General features: G+C 46.1%; 2 protein-coding genes and 4 non-coding genes across 6 annotated transcripts in view; 4 read left to right on the plus strand and 2 right to left on the minus strand.

The window, feature by feature from the left end:
• The window catches only part of LOC125996117 (histone H2A type 1-B), a 949,462-nt gene that overhangs the window by 726,535 nt on the left and 202,454 nt on the right, over positions 1-20,473 (minus strand). The window lies entirely within an intron of this gene.
• Positions 1,221-1,293, plus strand: TRNAV-AAC (transfer RNA valine (anticodon AAC)). The gene has a single exon. It is a non-coding gene; the product is annotated as a tRNA-Val (tRNA).
• On the minus strand, positions 2,898-2,971 carry TRNAI-AAU (transfer RNA isoleucine (anticodon AAU)). The gene has a single exon. It is a non-coding gene; the product is annotated as a tRNA-Ile (tRNA).
• Positions 8,771-20,444, plus strand: PRSS16 (serine protease 16). The gene is made up of 14 exons (XM_049764829.1): positions 8,771-8,831; positions 8,906-9,066; positions 10,930-11,029; positions 11,111-11,240; positions 12,455-12,578; positions 12,786-12,863; positions 12,957-13,004; positions 14,242-14,532; positions 15,007-15,148; positions 15,590-15,769; positions 15,844-15,989; positions 16,341-16,391; positions 17,818-17,998; positions 20,224-20,444. Exons 1-14 carry the CDS (start codon positions 8,771-8,773, stop codon positions 20,442-20,444), a joined length of 1,914 nt encoding a protein of 637 aa, XP_049620786.1.
• Positions 16,887-16,959, plus strand: TRNAV-CAC (transfer RNA valine (anticodon CAC)). The gene has a single exon. It is a non-coding gene; the product is annotated as a tRNA-Val (tRNA).
• TRNAR-ACG (transfer RNA arginine (anticodon ACG)) lies at positions 19,356-19,428 on the plus strand. The gene has a single exon. It is a non-coding gene; the product is annotated as a tRNA-Arg (tRNA).

The following is a 20,473-nucleotide window of genomic DNA, read 5'->3' on the forward strand; positions in this document are numbered from 1 at the left end:
CAAGAAGAAGAAAGTGGTGCACAGAAATTCCTAAAGAGGTTGACTGCTAATATTTTTTAAATTGAAGGAAAAGTGTGCTTAGTGTTCAATTCCGGTTAGTTTATCAATAAAAAATGTTGATTTTCACAATTTCCATGGTCAGTGGAGGGGAAAAATATTGGGTTTAAAAGTGACTCTAGAGGCTTTTTTGTTTTTTTGTTTGTTTGTTTGTTTGATTGTTTTGGGAATGTTAAAATAAAAGAGCTATACAAAAAAGAAGTGGCCTTTAGCCGTTGAGTTTTGCTCATCTCACCTTATACTAAGTTACAATTAAGCTAAGCTTGGTCGTGTTAGAGTCTATATCTGGAATGTTCTCAATGTTATCTCTAATTCTTATTATTTTATTTAATACTTTCCCTTCATTTCTAAAAATTCTGTAGTTTGGAGGCTGGAGAGATAGCATGGAGGTAAAGCATTTGCCTTTCATGCAGAAGGTCATCGGTTCAAATCCCGGCATCCCATATGGTCCCCTGTGCCTGCCAGGAGCGATTTCTGAGCGTGGAGCCAGGAGTAACCTCTGAGCACTGCCGGGTGTGACCCCCCCCCCCCAAAAAAGAAAGAAACAGTGAATTAAAAAAAATTCTGTAGTTTGGGTAACTAGGAGTCGCACCTACACTTGACCGGGACGCTTGCATATTAATTTATTTAGTGAATCTATTTATTTTAGTTTTGGCTTTAGGGCCACAGCCAATTACTCCAGCAGGGCTTAGAGGAGCCATAACATAGATGATGCCGAAGGTCAAACCATACCCTCTTCAGCCCAAGCATGTTTAAAACAAACCACAAAAATTATATATATAAATATATATATTTAATTAAATTAGAGTGAATCATAAAATTATTCATGATTGATTTTGAGATGTCCAGTGAATCCCTCCACCAGGGTTCCCAGTTTATCTCTCTCACCACCCAACCTTCCTGTCCATAGCGAGGGGATGGAAATCTAGGCCTGACAGTGCTCGGTGGGAGCTAAAGTGAGGACTTAAGCAGTGGGTGCGAGAGGGTGCTATGAGAGCGGGGTACCCAGCCTTAGGGTAGCAGAAGAAAGCAGCCAATTAGGGCTTTGCAACAAGAGAAAGATTCAGAAGAGCAGGCAGATAGATCCAAGAGCATCCTACTAATCAACGTCCCACTGAGTGATGGATTTCCCCATCAAGGAGATGAAAGTGGTCAGCATGGAAGTTTCCGTAGTGTAGTGGTTATCACGTTCGCCTAACACGCGAAAGGTCCCCGGTTCGAAACCGGGCGGAAACATGCTCGTTCTACTATTTTTTTTTCCCTCTCCAGACTCATGTTTTTGTTTTTTTTTTTTTTTAGTTCTCAGAAAAAAATCTAAATCGACTTCATTTCATCCAAGCTTCACATTGTCACGCTTCTCTGCAGCTCAGCAGTTGAAACTAGAAGATTTTGTAGGAGTCCCAAACTTGAGACCTAGTCCCCCTCTGCTAGCTCAGCCCTTTGGGCACTTGGGCCCAATCTGCGGTGGGCCTGGCTGGCTTGATGTGCATCGGGAATCTTCCAAGTCAAATATTTATTCGTAATCCTGAATGTTTCCTGGGAAACTATTTATGCCCTTCATATTTTATATTCTTTTTTTTTAAGGGGTGATTTTTTTAAATGTGTGTTTTTAAAAAGGTGCCCCCCCCCCCCCATGCCAGCTCTCTGGGAAATAGCTAGGGAGGAGAGAAGGATGGAAGTCAAGAAATCTGTGTCCCTTTCATCATGCATAGTAAATGATTTCAAAGGAATGAGAAATAGTCTATCACATTCTAGATAGAGTTTAAGGACACAACAGAGATTCTTGGAAAAAAAAAAACAAAAACAAAAACACAGATGCAAAGATTGCAGAAAACCAGAATCAAAATGTCTAAGAATTTTCATGATTTTTTTTCCCCCTGAAAATCTGAAAGGATGGATGAAGCTGCTGACTGTAAGGATGAGCCTGTATATAGCAGCAGTACATTAGGGAAGAACAGGAAACTATGTTTTAGACATGATTTTAGATGCCATCTCTGAACCATGTAGAGTTCATGGGGGCTAGAATTACATTTGTTATTACTTTTTCTTCTTAATCTAAAACCCTTCTGTTCTGTTTTCTCAACCATCTGACTTCAATGCCTTTATAGAGCAGTAGCGACCATTAGCAGGTTTGGTACACAAATTCCCAACGTTTGAAAACACTATTGGCAGAGCAGCAAAAGTGAGCTCCAGCAACATTTACTGGGTGGTTCAGAACTTCCTCAGCCTGAAGATCCACAAGAAGAAAGTCTAACGTGGTGAACAGAAATTCTCAAAGAAGTTTACCTCTAATATTTTTAAAATTTAAGATACAGTGTGCATAGTGTTCAATTCCGTTTAGTTTATCAATAAGAGATGTTGATTTTCACAATTTCCATAGTCAGTGAGGGGAAAAAATTGGGCTTAAAAGTGGCTCTTAGGGGCCGGCGAAGTGGTACTGAGGTAAGGTGTCTACCTTGCAAGCGCTAGTCAAGGAAGGACCAAGGTTTGATCCCCTGGCGTTCCATATGGTACCCCAAAGCCAGGGACAATTTCTGAGCCCCCTCAAAAAAAACGGCACTTAATGCTTTTAGGTTCTTTCTTTGTTTTGTTTTGTTTGTTTGTTTGATTGTTTTGGGAATGTTAAAATGGAAGACTTGTGGGGCCGGGCGGTGGCGCTGGAGGTAAGGTGCCTGCGCTAGCCTAGGACGGACCACGGTTCGATCCCCCGGCGTCCCATATGGTCCCCCAAGAAGCCAGGAGCAACTTCTGAGCGCATAGCCAGGAGTAACCCCTGAGCATCACAGGGTGTGGCCCAAAAACCAAAAAAAAAAAAAAAAAAAAAAAAAATGGAAGACTTGTGGCCCGTACGGGGATCGAACCCGCGACCTTGGCGTTATTAGCACCACGCTCTAACCAACTGAGCTAACCGGCCTCCCAAGGAGTGTCTGGTTCACTAAGTTTTAGTAAAAAATGTAGGCTTTTGGAGCCGGAGAGATAGTACAGCGGGTGTTTGCCTTGCAAGCAGCCGATGGTCCCCCGTGCCTGCCAGGAGCTATTTCTGAGCAGACAGCCAGGAGCAACCCCTGAGCACCACCGGGTGTGGCCCCAAAACAAAACAAAACAAAACAAAACAACAAAAAAAATGTAGGCTTTCCTGTGTTTAAGACAAATAAACCTATTAAACCTTTTTAGATAATTATTCTTTCTCCTTTCCAAAAAAGAGTAACTTTTTTTTTTTTTTTTTTTTTTTTACAGGGACCGTCCAGAGACCAATTCTCCAGGAGGAAGGAGGCAGGCCAGGGGGACACAATGACTTGAAAGCAGGAGAAGTGACCTGAGCAGTGCAAGAGGCACCTGCAACTGTGCCCATTTCTAGCTCCTCAGTCATCAATTGCAGTGAACACTAACTTTTTTTTTTAATTTAAACTTTTTATTTAAACAACTTTATTACATACATGATTGTGTTTGGGTTTCCTAGGAGTAGTATAGCTGGATCGTATGGGAGCTCGGTTTTCAGTTTTTGGAGGAATCTCCATATTGCTTTCCATAAAGGTTGAACTAGTCGGCATTCCCACCAGCAGTGGATAAGAGTTCCTTTCTCTCCACATCCCCGCCAACACTGTTTATTCTCATTCTTTGTGATGTGTGCCAATCTCTGGGGTGTGAGGTGGTACCTCATAGTTGTTTTGATTTGCATCTCCCTGATGATTAGTGATGTAGAGCATTTTTTCATGTGTCTTTTGGCCATTTGTATTTCTTCTTTGTCAAAGTGTCTGTCCATTTCTTCTCCCCATTTTTTGATGGGATTAGATGTTTTTTTTCTAGTAAATTTCTGTCAGTGCCTTGTATATTTTGGAGGTTAGCCCCTTGTCTGATGGGTATTGGGTGAATAGTTTCTCCCACTCAGTGGGGGGCTCTTGTATTCTGGGCACTATTTCTTTTGAGGTGCAGAAGCTTTTCAGTTTAATATATTCCCATCTGTTAATCTCTGCTTTCACTTGCTTGGAGAGTGCAGTTTCCTCTTTGAAGATGCCTTTAGTCTCAATGTCCTGGAGTTTTTTACCTATGTGTTGTTCTATATATCTTACGGTTTCGGGTCTGATATCGAGGTTTTTCATCCATTTGGATTTAACCTTCATACATGATGTTAGCTGGGAGTCTAAGTTCAATTTTTTGCAAGTGGCTAGCCAGTTGTGCCAATACCACTTGTTGAAAAGGCTTTCTTTGCTCCATTTAGGATTTCTTACTACTTTATCAAAAATTAGGTGATTGTATGTCTGGGGAACATTCTCTGAGTATTCAAGCCTATTCCACTGATCTGAGGACCTGTCTTTATTTCAATGCCATGCTGTTTTGATAACTATTGCTTTGTGGTACAGTTTAAAGTTGGGGAAAGTTATTCCTCCCATATTCTTTTTCCCAATGATTGCTTTAGCTATTCTAGGATGTTTATTGTTCCAAATGAATTTCAAAAGTGCCTGATCCACTTCTTTGAAGAATGTCATGGGTATCTTTAGAGGGATTGCATTTAATCTGTACAATGCTTTGGGGAGTATTGCCATTTTGATTATGTTAATCCTGCAAATCCATGAGCAGGGTATGTGCTTCCATTTCCGCGTGTCCTCTCTTATTTTTTGGAGCAGAGTTTTATGGTTTTCTTTGTATAGGTCCTTCACATTTCTAGTCAAGTTGATTCCAAGATATTTGAGTTTGTTTGGCACTATTGTGAATGGGGTTGTCTTCTTAATGTCCATTTCTTCCTTATTACTATTGGTGTATAGAAAGGCCATTGATTTTTGTGTGTTAATTTTGTAGCCTGCCACCTTGCTATATGAGTCTATTGTTTCTAGAAGCTTTTCCGTAGAGCCGTTAGGGTTTTCTACGTAGAGTATCATGCCATCTGCAAACAGCGAGAGCTTGATTTCTTCCTTTCCTATCAATTCCCTTGATATCTTTTTCTTGCCTAATCGCTATAGCAAGTACTTCCTGTGCTATGTTGAATAGGAGTGGTGAGAGAGGACAGCCTTGTCTTGTGCCAGAATTTAGAGGAAAGGCTTTCAGTTTTTCTCCATTGAGGACAATATTTGCCTCTGGCTTGTGGTAGATGGCCTTAACTATATTTAGAAAGGTTCCATCCATTCCCATCTTGCTGAGAGTTTTGATCAAGAATGGGTGTTGGACATTATCAAATGCTTTCTCTGCATCTATTGATATGATCATGTGATTTTTATTTTTCTTGTTGTTGATGTTGTGTATTATGTTGATAGATTTACGGATGTTAAACCATCCTTGCATTCCTGGGATGAAATCTACTTGATCGTAGTGGATAATCTTCTTAATGAGGCACTGAATCCTATTTGCCAGGATTTTGTTGAGGATCTTTGCATCTGCATTCATCAGCGATATTGGTCTGTAATTTTCTTTTTTCATAGCATCTCTGTCTGGTTTAGGTATTAAGGTGATGTTGGCTTCATAAAAGCTATTTGGAAGTGTTTCTGTTTGTTCAATTTTATGAGAGTCTTGCCAGGATTGGTAGTAATTCCTCTTGGAAAGTTTGAAAGAATTCATTAGTGAATCCATCTGGGCCTGGGCTTTTGTTTTTGGGCAGACATTTGATTACCGTTTTAATTTCATCAATAGTGATGGGGGTGTTTAGATATGCTACATCCTCTTCTTTCAACCGTAGAAGATTATAATAGTCCAAGAATTTATCCATTTCTTCCAGGTTCTCATTTTTAGTGGTGTAGAATTTCTCAAAGTAGTTTCTGATTACCCTTTGAATCTCTGCCCTATCAATAGTGATCTCTCCTTTTTCATTCCTAATACGAGTTATCAAGTTTCTCTCTCTCTCTTTCTTTGTTAGGTTTGCCAGTGGTCTATCAATCTTGTTTATTTTTTCAAAGAACCAACTTCTGCTTTCGTTGATCTTTCGGACTGTTTTTTGGGTTTCCACTTCATTGATTTCTTGTCTCAGCTTTGTTATTTCCTTCTGTCTCCGTATTTTTGGGTCCTTTTGTTGAGCACTTTCTAGTTCTATGAGCTGCGTCATTAAGCTACTCAGGTAAGCTCCTTCTTTCTTCCTGATGTGTGCTTGCAAAGCTATAAATTTTCCTTTCAGTACTGCTTTTGCTGTGTCCCATAAGTTCTGATAGTTTGTGCCTTTACTATCATTTGTTTCCAGGAACCTTTTGATTTCCTCCTTGATTTTATCTCAGACCCACTGGTTATTCAGTATGAGGCTGTTTAACTTCCAGGTGTTAAAGTTTTTCTTCTGTGTCCCTTTGGAATTCACAAATAATTTCAGAGCCTTGTGGTCAGCGAAGGTAGTCTGCAAAATTCCTATCCTCTTGATATTATGGAGGTATGTTTTATGTGCCAGCATGTAGTCTATCCTGGAGAATGTCCCATGTACATTGGAGAAGAATGTGTATCCAAGTTTCTGGGGATGGAGTGTCCTATATATATCTACTAGGCCTCTTTCTTCCATTTCTCTCCTCAGGTCTAGTATATTCTTGTTGGGTTTCAGTCTGGTTGACTGAATTGAATTTGGAATATGTTGCAATTGGAGCTGAGAAACCTTGATCAGATTTGGGAAAATATCAGGCTAAATAGTACCTTACCTCCTGTATCATCCCTCTGACCCCCCAACTAACATTCAAGTTGTTTAGATACTTCAAAGGAAGTGGTGAACACAACAGAAAAAATTCCTTCCCTTTGTAAACTTTTATCCTGGGGACTCCTTTGGTACTAAAAATATTCACTATCATGATGTAGTGTTGGGTTACTGATCCTACGTTAATTAATATTTATATTTATATAAACATTTATATTCCACCCTAGGGTGTGATCTAGTGATGGTATATTGGATTATTTCCTACTTTGGTATTCTTCTCCCACTCTAGGGTGGAACCTGATCCTTGTCAATAAAAGCAGGGGTCTGAGAAAGGCTGGGGCTCATTCTTCGGTCTTCTTCCACTGAGCCACACTCCACCTTAGGAGCAGAAAGCTTGGGTGGTTTAAATTCCTTGCTTGAGCACTGGATTTCCTGAACCCATTCTTGTACCTCTTCACTGTATGAATTATTTTCTGTGTTGATATTTGCTTTCAGGCCTGTGTCTCACCAGACCCTCGTTTTGGAAGGCAACTATGCTCACCACTATACCACCAATGCAGATCAGACCCTCATTTTGGAGCCATAAGCTCCACTAATATATGCACCACTAACAGTGTAGCAGCAGAGAGCAGTGACAGAGATAATCAGAGATTGTGCTATTCTACATAGGTGATTCAATAAAACCCTCTGGTAAAGTCAGATAGGAAACTAGAGAGTATAAGAAAATGAACTTTTCAGGTGTTTGGAGGGAAAACATCTCAGTGAGAGTGAAGACTGAACAATGAAGTGTGGTTAGTATTCATTATTTTGGGCTCTGATTGAATTCCAGAATCCATTCTGGAATCTAAAGAAAGTTGGTGTGTAGAGCAGTAAAGCTTGTTGTGGGGGGTGGGAGGTGTAGGAGATTAAATTATGACCTAAATGGGGACTTGACCATGTGGAAGGTCATTTTCAAAACTTGAGGTTTTACTTTGTACAGGGTAGGGAACCTGAAGGAGAGTTTTAAACCAAGAAGTGAAATGAATGAACTTATGTTTAATGGAGTTTCTTGTTTGCTGAATGGAGACCGAATCATGTGGAAGAGGATAGTGGCTTCAAAAAGATGAGAGGAAGGGAGATAAGAGAAAGACAAATTCTAAATCTGTCTATCCCTCCTTGTTGGTGGTGGGAAGGTACATTGAGTCTCAGTTGTAAAAGATGAATTTCAATATGCCTCCACAGCACTTAAATTCCTGCTGCTGCTGAACTCTTGTAAACAAATCCAATTTTTCTGTTATTTCTAATAGTAAAAGTTTTCTGAAGAGTAAATAATAAAGCAGAAAAGGAACAGAAAGGAGTTACTGGGGTGGGCATTCTCAAGACCTTCCTGAAAAGATGGCAGCTGTCTAGAGGCCTGATGAGGTAAAAGAGCTCATGCCCAGCCATTTATGGGGAAACAGCAACCCTCAGAGTGGAAGCCAGGAGAACCTCGATTGTTCAAAGAGCCACAACCATGGTGGGGTGAGGAGTGAGATGCGTAAGGAGCCAGGGTAGGTGATGAGGAGCAGGGAGAGGGAAAGCTGAAAAGACTGGGAGAGATGGAGAAAGAGAAACCTAAGTAGGGAGGAAGTGGTTGAAAGAGAGGTGGAAGGCTGAGGAACAAATAAAGCAAAGGGGGGGGGGGGGGTACTTGAAAGCAAACTCAGGAGCAGAGAGAGGCAAGACTGGTCAAGAATCCTGCAGTACAGAGTGGATGGAAATACAACAGCACGGAAGGTGAGAGACTCAAGGAGACAGAGGGAGACTGAGGCACACTGAGGGACACAGAGTGACCCAAGGGGAGGGAGCACACAGTGCTGAGAGAGGAGCAATGGCAGGGCTGAAAGAAAAATATTGGCTATGTAGGTGCTGCCTCAGCAGCCTCTCAGCCCAGACTCCGGAGTCTCTACCCGCGTTAGTGACTCCTATAGAAGCTTGACAGAAGCCATGGCTTCTGGAAAGAAAGAAACCTGAGACCCAGGGTGATTGCTTGGGCTTGACAAGAAGCCTCTTGATTTCCAAGTCTAGGATGTGATAAAGGACAGTGAGTAAGAACCACACAGTGCCCAGCACTCTGGTCCAGAAGTCTCACAGGACGCCATGGCCTCTGTGTGGCTGGGCCTTCTGCTCTTGATATCCCTCTGGGGGTTCTCTGTTCCAGGTAAGAGTTGTTGAAGGGCAAGAAGAACCCCCGAGGAGACCTGGTCTAACTTCTGCTCCTCTCTGGTCCCCCAGTTTCCCTGCTGAGGCGCCTGGGAGAGCAAGTTCAGAAGTTTCAGGAGAGTTCAAGCCTAGGCCTTGGCCTGGGCCCTGGGCCTATGGCTCTCCCAAAGGAGGGTTGGCTGGAGCAGCCGCTGGACCCCTTCAATGCATCGGATGCCCGGACCTTCCTGCAGGTGAGGTTCTGCTTACCCGGCCTTTTCGAACTCTTTTCTGGACCTCAGGTTGTTTTTGTTCTTTTTTTTTTACCATACCTCAGGCCCTATCTCTCTGTCTCTCTCATGCACCTTAATTTGTGGTCAACGTCCCTTCAGGGCCTTCATGAAACCTCTCCATCCCCTTAGTCTTCTACTTTGTCTTCTATTTTCCTTGGCCCCTCAGTCCCTTGGCCTTCATCCTATAACTCTGTCACTCTCTCTTCTTTCTCCCAGCTTACGTGGAACCCTAAACTCATCATCTTCGTATGGTTCCCTGGCAAGAAAGGTCCATGAAACCTTTTCAGGAAATATAAAAATCACACCTTTATATTTCTATATTTGTATTTGTACCAGTGGTTGGCAACCTGCGGCTCGCGAGCCATATGTGGCTCTTTCCACTTTTAATTTGGCTCTTCTGTGTGCCGGGGAGCCGCTCCAGGAATTAGGGCTCTGATCCTAGCTTCTGTCAGTGATCGCCCTGTGTGGCTCTCAAAATAAATTTCAATCGTGGTTTTGGCGAGATTTTGCTCAGTTGAAAAAAAAAAAAAAAGGTTGTCGACTACTGGTATAGGCTAATTCAGACTTGCCTTTTATTTTCAATTCTCCTCCTTACTCTTGCTAAATTGTCTATTTGTAGAATGTGCCTACTTCCTATAAAGCCATGTTAAATCTATTCACATAGAATTATTTCGACTATTCACTTATAAATATTATAGCTGTAAAAGTATAGTTTTTTAAAAATATTTTTGAAGGAGTTTATATAAGGGTCACATCCAGAGGTTTTTAGGGATTACTCTTGGCTCTACACTCAGAAATTACTCCTGGCAGGCTCAGGGACTACATGGGATGCCAGGAATTGAGCCCTAGGTTGGCTGAGTGCAAGGCAAACGTCCTACCAGTTGTACTATGGATCTAGCCTTTTTTCTTCTACTTTATTTGAAAGATATTTCTAGTTTTATAGAATTTTAGTTTTGCTTTATTTATCTGTTCGTGTGTAGTTGTTGCCTCTCTCACAATACGAAAAGAAAAACAAACCTCTTGCATATTTGAGATAAAAAGCAGCAGAGTGGCCAAAGGCATCTGAACTGGAAAGTTTGTCTATGGAACTAAGTTTACCTGGCGTAGGAGTAGTCACAGTGGGTCCTTGGGACTTGTGGGATCAAAGTGACTATTTTGGTGGTAGGTTTGGTGTTGGAATGATGCACGAAATCATCATTAACAATACTGTAAATCACAGTGCCCCAATAAAAATGGGAAAGACAAAAAGAAATGAACTACTCAGAAAATGGACAATTTCCCTTATTTTCACATCTACTCTATTCCCAGTCTCCAAAGGCTTTTCTTTTAGCTACTCCTAAACCCATCTGCCTTTGTTTCATATTCAACCATTCTTTCTTTCATATTCAATAATTCTTTCTATTCATAGCAAGTGCCAGCCTCTGTGAATAGCCACTCTCCTTCACCCCATGAAGAGAGGAGTGAAAATACTCATAAAAATTTTGGGGTCAGAGTGATGTAGCACAGGGATAGGGTGTTTGCCTTGCACAAGTCAACTTGGGTTAGATCCCTGGCATCCCATATACTACACAAGCCTGCCAAGAGTAAACCCTGAGTGTGGCCCAAACACACACACACACACACACACACACACAAATCTGCTATTATAGATCCTACATTCTAGATGGGGAGATAAGGAGAAGAGAAACAAATGACACAAGACACAAATGACTAACCGATTCCACATACTATTAAGAATGGAAAGAACGATGGAGAGACTAGAGACTGGAATAAACAGAATAAGGACAGAATAAGATGAATTTCTTCTGCCCCTTTTCCTCTCAGCGGTACTGGGTGAATGACCAGCACTGGACCAGCCCAGATGGACCCGTGTTCTTGCATTTGGGGGGCGAAGGCAGCCTGGGGCCTGGCTCAGTGACGAGAGGTAAGACATGGTGGGGAAGGGAAGGGCCAGGAGTCTCCCATCACAGAACTGAGATCCGGGGTTCTTATATCACTCACTTAGGGCATCCTGCAGCCCTGGCCCCAGCCTGGGGGGCCCTGGTGATTGGCCTGGAACACAGATTTTATGGCCTGAGCGTACCCCCTGGAGGCCTGGAGATGGCCCAGCTCCAATTCCTGTCCAGCCGTCATGCGTGAGTGGAGCTTGGGAAATGGTTGAGGTCATTGGCCCAGGGACACCCATGTCTGGGCATCTCTCTCTGCTTTGGGTCTCTTCTCTCCTCAGTCTAAAGTGGGGGGGGGTGTCTCTCCATCTGGTCCTATAATTCCTTCTTGTTCAGTCTTTTATGTCCTTCCTGGGTCTCTGGCTCTCTTATCTTTTTTTTTTTTTTTTTTTTTCCTTACACTGTCTTTCTCTCTCCCCTCTCCTTCTCTCACCTTCTAATCTCAGAATAGAGTCTGGTCTTCATTGTGGTCATGGGGTCTGATGGGTCCCCCAAGTAACTTCCCATTCCACTTCCTCACACTCACTGGGTTCCAACTCCTTGCAGGTCCTGGACACTTTCCGCAGTCTTTGGGTCTTTGAGCTCTAGGAGGTGCCCCAGATAATCTGAGCCTCCCCCACTAGAGACCCTCCTGTTGAGAGGCCCCACTGTCTCCTCCCTTTCACATTTTCAGTCTTCAGGACTTCTCACCTCTCTCCTACCTGGTGTCTTTCTCTGTCCTATAAATTCTCAATGACCATCATTCATAGGTCTGTGGTAGCTGCGACTTGAAATCCAGTGACGTATAAAGAAAGCAGGTCCTGGAATAATGCTGCCTTCTTACCGTGGGTTCAACAACCTGAGATTGTTGTTATGGTTGTTGTAAGGAAAGAATATTATTTCAGAATCTCTGTATATTTCCTCCTTGATGCCTTTCTGTCTCTTTTCTCTCCTCTGTCTCCCCTTCTATTATCTCTGTCTCTTTCTCAGTTTCTCAGTCTTTTTGCAGCTACAAGGAGTCCACCTACAGCTGGACAATACACAGTGTTTACCATCTTAGAAAGCTAGGAAGGAAACAAAGATTTGGGCTGGGAAAGACAATCCCAAGACCCTAAAAATAGTGTCTCCTCTTTCCCCAGGCTGGGTAGATGACATTACTGAGTCTCTCTTTGCCCCCAAGCTCTACCGTACAGTTGTCACCTTCCCACTGAAACTGGCCTGACTTTCCTTCCCCATCTAGCTCAGAAGGGAAGAAGGGGGAGTCTGGGTGGTGGTGGTGGGGACCCCTGCATTACGTTGTGAGCCCATGAGGAGTCCTGGCTTGCCTGTTCAGACCACATTGGAGACTGAAGCCTGCCTACACTACGGGGGGTCCCCTTCAGGCCTCCAGCGACAAGGCCTGACCCTCCGCCCTTGGACCCCAGGTTGGCCGACGTGGTCTCTGCCCGCCTGGCCCTCCCTCGTCTCCTCAACATCTCGGCCTCCAGTCCCTGGATCTGCTTCGGAGGCTCCTACGCCGGCTCCCTGGCGGCCTGGGCCCGGCTGAAGGTGCAAGAAGTGGGGACACCGGTGGGCCTGTCATCTCAGACAGCGGAGCGAGCCCCCAACCATTTTCCAAGCCCCCCTGGACTGTCCTCACAATACCCCCCGTGCACAGACGGCCTGGACGTGCCTCAGGCCCCAGGAGGGACCCAGGCGGGAGGAAGGGGCCATCCCGGGGGTGCATCCCTCTTAAACCCCGCTTCTCGCCCGCAGTTCCCGCACCTCCTCTTTGCCGCTGTCGCATCATCCGCCCCGGTGCTCGCGGTGCTGGATTTCTCCGGGTACAACGACGTAAGGACAGAAGGGAAAAGAGGATGACCGAGGGGGCGGGGGAGGAGCCAGCGAGGGGATCCCCAAAACCTTCCCCATTCTCCCCAACGCCAGGTGGTGTCCCGAAGCCTCCTGAACCCCGAGATCGGCGGTTCCCCCGAGGTAGGAAGGAGGTGGTCGAGCCCCACCGCAGTGGGAAATATGGGGACCAGGAGGAAAAGGGAGATTGGAAGAAGGTGGAATGAGGGGTCTCGAAGAGGGTGGGTCCCCCAAAAGAAAGGAGCTGGTAAGACTGGGGCCGGAGAGATAGCATGGAGGTGGGGCGTTTGCCTTGCATGCAGAAGGATAGTGGTTCAAATCCCGGCATCCCATAGGGTCCCCTGAGCCTTCCAGGAACGATTTCTGAGAGCAGAGCCAGGAGGAACCCCTGAGCAAGGCCGATGAGTGGCCCTGGATGGGGGCGTGGCTAAAGTGGGCGTGGTTTTTAAAAGGACGTTGCCTATATGGGCGTGGCTTAACTATAAGGGCGGGGCTCGAGAGGGAGGGACTTCAGCGGGGTGGGCAGGGCTTCTTTAATGGGCGGGGCTCAGGAGGGGCGTGTCAAACGAGGGCGTGTCTATGCAAAAGAGGTGCTCAAGGGGCGGGGCCTTATGCAAGAAGGCGGGGCTGCCGTGGGCGGGGCCGTGAAGAAAACGCTCCAAAGGACTTGAGGGGCGTGGCCTTGACGCAGAAGCCAGGGGCTGGAGGCGGAGCTCCAGAGGGGCGGGTCGCCGAATGGGAGGGGCTTATGCAAACAGGGGCTTCTAAGGGGCTTGGCTCTGTAGGAGACAACATACTTTGTGGGCGTGGTCATGCAAATGAAGGTGCCCGGGCGTGGCCATGAGAAAGGAGGCGGGGCCGCCTTGAGCGGGGCCGTCAAGAAAACGCCCCAAAAAAAAACAAAAAAAAAAAAAAAAAAAAAAAAAAACAAAAGGGGCCGGGCGGTGGCGCTAAAGGTAAGGTGCCTGCTTTGCCTGCGCTAACCTTGGACGGACCGCGGTTCGATCCCCCGGTGTCCCATATGGTCCCCCAAGCCAGGAGCAACTTCTGAGCACATAGCCAGGAGTAACCCCTGAGCGTTACTGGGTGTGGCCCAAAAACCAAAAAAAAAAAAAAAAAAAAAAAAAAAAAAAAAGAAAACGCCCCAAAGGCCATTGAGGGGCGTGGTCTTAGACAGAAGGCGGGGCTAGATATGGGCGTGGCCGTGTGGTCTTGGGCAGAAGGCGGGGCTGGATGTGGGCGTGACCAAGTGGTCTTGGGCAGAAGGCGGGGCTAGATGTGGGCGTGGTCATGTGGGCGTGGCCAAGAGAGGGCGGGAACCCAGCTCTGCTTTGACAGCTCCCTTGGCTGCTCCCCGCAGTGTCGCGCCGCCGTGTCCGCGGCCTTCGAGGAGGCGCAGCGGCGGCTGCGCGCGGGCGGGACGGCCCGGGCCCGGCTGCGCACCGAGCTGGGCGCCTGCGGGCACCTGGACGGCGCCGAGGACCAGGCGGAGCTGCTGGAGGCGCTGCAGGCGCTGGTGGGCGGCGCGGTGCAGTACGACGGGCAGGCCGGGGCGCCGCTGAGCGTGCGGCAACTCTGCGGGCTGCTCGTCCCGGAGCCCGGCAACTGCAGCCGCTCGGCGCCCTACGGAGGGCTTCGTCGGGCTGCCAAGGTGAGCGCTCCGGAGCACTGTGGGACGAGTCCTCCCCAATTCTGGCCCCACCCGGCTGTCAAGTGGGAATGGCTCAACATCTGTGATCTCATTGCACTGTCACAACAATCCTAGAGAGAGGCACGATTATAGATGAGGAAACGGGTCCGAGAAATTTATAATAGATTACTAGACCTAGCACCTTCATCTAATCTACAGGGACCTAGGCAAGCACCCACAATAAGGGTCCCTAAATTTTGTTGGTTGAGTCTGGTCACACCCTGTAGTGTTCAGGGATTACTCCTGGGTCTGTGCTCAGGGGTCACTCCTAGTGGTGCCCAGGAAACCCTCTGGGGTGCTGGGGATGGAACCCGGATCAGCCACTGTGGTATTGCTCCAGCTGACTTCGAATCTTTGACTTGCGTTGATATCCATGTGGTCTCCAGGTCCCGATTTGGTGCTTGAGGGGATCCAAACAACCTCCTTGTCCTCCAGGTGGTCATGCACAGCCTGGGCCAGAGATGTTTGAGCTCTCCCCGGGCAGAGACAGTGGCACAGCTGAGAAACACAGAACCCCAAATGTCTGGCATTGGTGACCGGCAGTGGCTGTATCAGACCTGTACCGAGTTTGGCTTCTGTGAGTGACTGGCAAGGCCCCCAGAACTGCCATGTGAGCTGTGCAGGGCCTAGCCCACCTGTCTGAGTACCCTGCCGTGCTCAGTGCCCTGAATCCACCTGCCTGGGTGCTGGGCTGCCTGAGAGCTCAGGGTGAGGTTGGAGCTGGGTCTTCACAACAGCAATGAGGCTGGCATGACCGCCCCAAGCTGCCCTGGTCACACTTCGTCATTAACACGAATGACCTTCCCTCAAGTCTGCTCTTCCCTTGGCGAGTCCTTGTCCGGGCCATGGGCCCAGCTGTGAAACTGTTACTGGCCCCAGACCAGGTGCTCAGAGCAAGTTACTCAAGAAAAGGTTTGATGCAAGCCACAAAAGGCAGATCGATCGAGGTAGAAGCAGGCCAAGCAGAGGGTGGATTTGTGGGTGGGTACCCCACACTTAAAAGCGCCCCTCCTGGCAGACGTCACCTGTGAAGGCCCTCAGTGCCCCTTCTCGCGGCTCCCAGCACTGCCCTCCCACCTGGCCCTCTGTGAAGAGGTGTTTGGGCTCGCCCTCTCCTCCATCGCCCAGGCTGTGGCCCAGACAAATGCCTACTATGGGGGCCTGACACCAGGAGCCACTCGGGTGCTTTTTGTGAACGGTGAGTAGGGGGCAACAGCTGCTCCCCAGCTGGCACTGCTCTGACTCATAGGTCTTCCTCTCCTTTCTTCCCAGGCGACACAGACCCCTGGCATGTGCTCAGTGTGACCCAGAACTTAGGACCCTCAGAGACAGCCCTTCTCATCCCCAATAGCTCCCACTGTTTGGACATGGCCCCCGAGAGACCCTCAGACTCTCCCAGCCTCCGTCGGGGACGCCAGGTGAAGCAGAACTGACACTGGGTGGTTTGCATTCTCATTTGCATGGCTCCAGTAAGACAGAACTGGCACTGGGTGATTTGCATATTCATTTGCATAGCTCAGATGAAACAGGACTGGCACTGGGTGGTTTGCATCCTCATTAACATGGCTCAGGTGAAACAGGACTGGCACTGATTGTTTTTCATTCTCATTTGCATGGCTCCAGTGAAACAGGACTGGCACTGGGTGGTTTACATCCTCATTTACATATCCCCGTGAAACTGGATTGGCACTGGGTGATTTGCATTGTCATTTGCATGTCCCCATCCTTTACTCACACCTCGGTCTGTCCATTCTCCTGCCCCTCCACAGGCCATCGCCCAGCAGCTGCAGACTTGGCTCCGGCTGGCAAAGGAGAGCCAGGTTGGTGGAGTCTGAGCCCATCTCTGCAAGTACACCTCAGTCCCCGACCTGGTCACTCTCTGGATGACAGTCACCCTATAACTGGGGGCTTGTTTTGGAAGAAGGAAATTTGCAGGAATTGACTCAGCACCTCTTCAGTCTGCAACAGCCTCATTTCCAACCCAAAGGTCTTTGTTTCCAAGAAGATTCATGTAAATGTAAAGGAATGATGATAATTCTCTGTAAATAATGGCCTTTTGAATGTCAAATAAACACGATTCTTTTTTTGTTGGTACTTCAGTTTTCTCTTAGATTGTGCTCAGTTCCTCAGGTTGGACATATAACCATGCACCTCTCTGGACCTCAAACCCTCTGCTTTTCACTGTATCTGGGAGGGAAAGATATACATATGAATAAAAAGATAAGAAAAGGAAAAGCATTTTAAATGGTACTTTGAATGGAAACAATTGATCTTAGATCGAATCTCTTGGGGAAAAGAAAGAGGACTTGGCAGGAGTTTCCGTAGTGTAGTGGTTATCACGTTCGCCTCACACGCGAAAGGTCCCCGGTTCGAAACCGGGCGGAAACACGGTTTTTTTCTTCTTGCAAAATATATACAGTATTCTGCAAATTTCTTCACGCACTGTCCAAATTCTTCTAACAGCACCTTCTCTGAGATGTACAACATTGTTTCATGGTTTGTGGGAGACACTTTTTGGGGGTATAGGTAAAAATTTTGAATTAGGCAGAGCTGAACATGGCTAGATTCTTTCCTCTTCTTGAACTTTGAGGATTTATTTATTTATTTATTTTGTCATCTGCAACCAAGAGCTTTGCAAATATTGGTCTTCGATCTAGAAGTAGTATTTCCCTTCCCCCTGCCCCCTCCACTGGATCTTTGGCTAGAAAAAATTCAAGTCCAGAACAACTTCAATTCTTCTTGTCGCTCAGTGCTTGAGTCCTGTCCACTACACAGTTGCCCATCTCGAAGGCAGGAGACGTGCTTTTCCTACAATTTCTTCCAGTGGCTTTCTTTGTAGACAAGACTGCAAATGCGAATAAGTAAATGGGCAAAAAAGTGCCAATGATCCAAAACACCCAACAAGCCAATGAGAAACAAAGGGGGAGAAACCAAGCTGGCAAGCGCTGGCAAACCCCAGCTGATGGTGTGGAGTTTTTCGCCATAACAGGCCTTGGGTGCAGCATCTACTCCTGGAGAAGGTAGGATGGAAGGTGTGTTGGGTGCAGGGGAGGAATGAACCAACCAAATGTCCTGATCTAGGAGTTTTCATGACCATGCCCCTTGGCATGGACAGTGGCTCAGTCCCAAACTTAACTCCTTTGTCCCGCCGTCTGGATTCCTCAACTCCCCAACTCCAAGCACCCTCCTTTGCACCAGGACCTGATGTCTGTCTATTGCTTGTGGCTTCCCCTGCATCTCTCAAAGCCTCTCCACACTTTTGGGGTGGGGGAACTCCAGGAGGTGGAAGCTGCTGCACCTCCACCTGCAGACCCGGGATTCCCCCAGAATACTGCGGCCCTGAGCAGTCCCCTGCACCCCGAGACTGCCACTGCTGGGCTGGAGGTTCGAGCGGACCTTAGACCAGGTCGCAACGTGGACTTGCTGGGTTAGAAACCGTGTCCTGGACAGCCACGGAATTCGGGGGGCAGGCTGCAGGGGACCCAGACTCGTATTTCTAGAGACTGTCTGGTCCAGCTCACTTCAAGTTTGGTGACTGCGAAGGAGGAGGAGAGAGCCTGGCAGGAGACATGGACTGCTCGGGACTCATGCACAGCAAATTGGTGCAATTCAGACCAACCAATAAAATTAATAATAATAATGATGATGATGATGATGATGATGATGATAATAATAATAATAATAATAATAATAATAATAATAAAGACCAACCAGTTTTCGCTTTCGCCTCTAAGATCCTTCTATTTATCTTCCTTGGAAAACGAATAGGGACCAAGTTGTCTACTTGGTCATATTTAACACATATTTAAAACAGCAGCATGTGTTTTAAATTTATTTAGTCTGTTCCTAGATTCCAAGTTTCTATGCCAAATGTATTTTTTTAAAAAAGATATGGTACCTTTAAAAATTAAAAAATATATAGGTACCATTATATAATTATTGCTTCGTTTTCCCCTTCCTGGTTCTTCTTTTTTTTAATTAGTTTTTGCTTCTTTTTTTTTTTTTATTCGCTGAACAATTTTAGCATGATTCTGACTGTCTCCTCAACCCTCTGAGTTATTGCTCTGTTAGCATCTCTTTCCTCTTACTGTTAACAGAGCAATAATTCATTCAGAGGGTAGAGGAGAGAGTTAAGAGTCATGGTGAAATCATGAAAAGATGTAATTTTTACAACCAAATATCTTCCCGAACGAACTCATATATTTTATGCCCTTTAATTAAAATAACATGGGTAAATTATAAATTTATTATGTATAATTATCCAACTTAAGTACAAATATAAATGAGAAGAAAACAATGCAGAGTATTAATTAGAATACAAAAGCTAGAGAACTCACAAGTTTTCAAAAAATAGGTGAAGATGAAAATTTGCTTGAAAGGAGAAAAGAAAGGAAAAACAAAAAATCACTTTAAAAGAATGACATTCTTTCTATCATGTATATACTCAAATTTTTATGTATCTTTTCATTCTGGTTTATTTATTTATTTATTTATTATTTATTATTTATTTATTTATTTATTTATGATGCTGGAAAGCAAGTCCAGGGCCTCCTACATACCAAAATGGTGCCTTTCCATTGAGCTACATTCTCAGCCTCAAATGTAGAAATGGAAGGTGCCATGGAAACTAATCATGAAAGACATTTATTTGCCACCAGTTTTGTGGTTCTAGTTTCCATTTTCATACCTGAACCAGCAGCCTCTGTTGCTGCTTAAGATTCTAATTGGGGCCCCTAATTAAAGCTTGATCATCAAAGAACTTTAAGAAGCCCTTTCCCTTCGTTGGGCCAGTGGCGCAATGGATAACGCGTCTGACTACGGATCAGAAGATTCTAGGTTCGACTCCTGGCTGGCTCGTTCCTTTTTCTCGAACCATCTTAAAATTGTCAGTGAAAGTAACAGCCTTTTGGGAAATAACTGAGGATGCAATTTTTCTTCTAAAAGAACTTTCTCTTTATGCTAAAAAGGCTATTTTCCCTTCGGAAAAGGACTTGGGGAGGTTCCTAGGACTGAAGAGCACCTTGGGTTTTGGCTGTTGCTACCAACGCCCCACTCCACCCCAATAACGTTCAGTTATATCTGTCTTCAGAAGGACCCTCATCATCCAAGACTATTTTAAAAATCTCAGGTCTCATGATGGGAGAGAGGTTGGGGGAGAGAGAGAGGAGAAAAAAGGAGGAGAGAGGGGAGAGGAAGAGAGAGACGAGAGAGGAGAGAAAGAGGAGAGAGATAAAACTACAATTTAAAAAATATCTCAGATCTAATGATGGGAGAAAGGATGGAGGGGAGAGAGAGAGGAGGGAGGGAGAGTGAAGGAGGGAGGGAGAGAAAGAAGGAGGGAGGAAGAATGGAGAAGGGAGAGAGAGGAGGGAGAGAGGAAGATGAGGGAGAAAGAAGAGAGAGAAAGAGAAGAAAGGAAAGAGGGGGAGAGAAACTACCATTTAAAAACTTTCAGATCCAATGATGGGGGAGAGGAAGTAGTGGGGAGAGGTGGGGATGTAGGAGGGAGGGAGGGAGAAAGAAGGGAGAGTGGGAGAGAGAGAGAGAGAGAGAAGGAGGGAGAGAGAAAGAAGGGAGGAGAGAAAGAGAGATAGAAAAACAGAGACAGAGAGTCAGAGAGACAGAGATGCAGTCCTTGGATTCACCCATCAGTTTCCCCTGCACCGGCTGCACACAAGGGCGCTGCTGCTGCAGAAAGTGGGGTCGGGAGAGGGACAGGGAGCAGGTCCCGAAGGACCCAGGACCAGCCGAGCGGGCTCGGTGGCTCCAAATTCGTGGGCGCCTTTCACTGCATCTCATCCTCGGGACCCCGGGATCGGCGAGAAAACGCCCCTCGATCGACAGGATCCCGCCTCCCCCCTGGGCTGGCTTGATGGATCCCCGAAACTGTGCTTGTTGGAGG

Source organism: Suncus etruscus, chromosome 18 (assembly GCF_024139225.1).
Source record: "Suncus etruscus isolate mSunEtr1 chromosome 18, mSunEtr1.pri.cur, whole genome shotgun sequence".
Lineage (NCBI taxonomy): Eukaryota > Metazoa > Chordata > Mammalia > Eulipotyphla > Soricidae > Suncus > Suncus etruscus.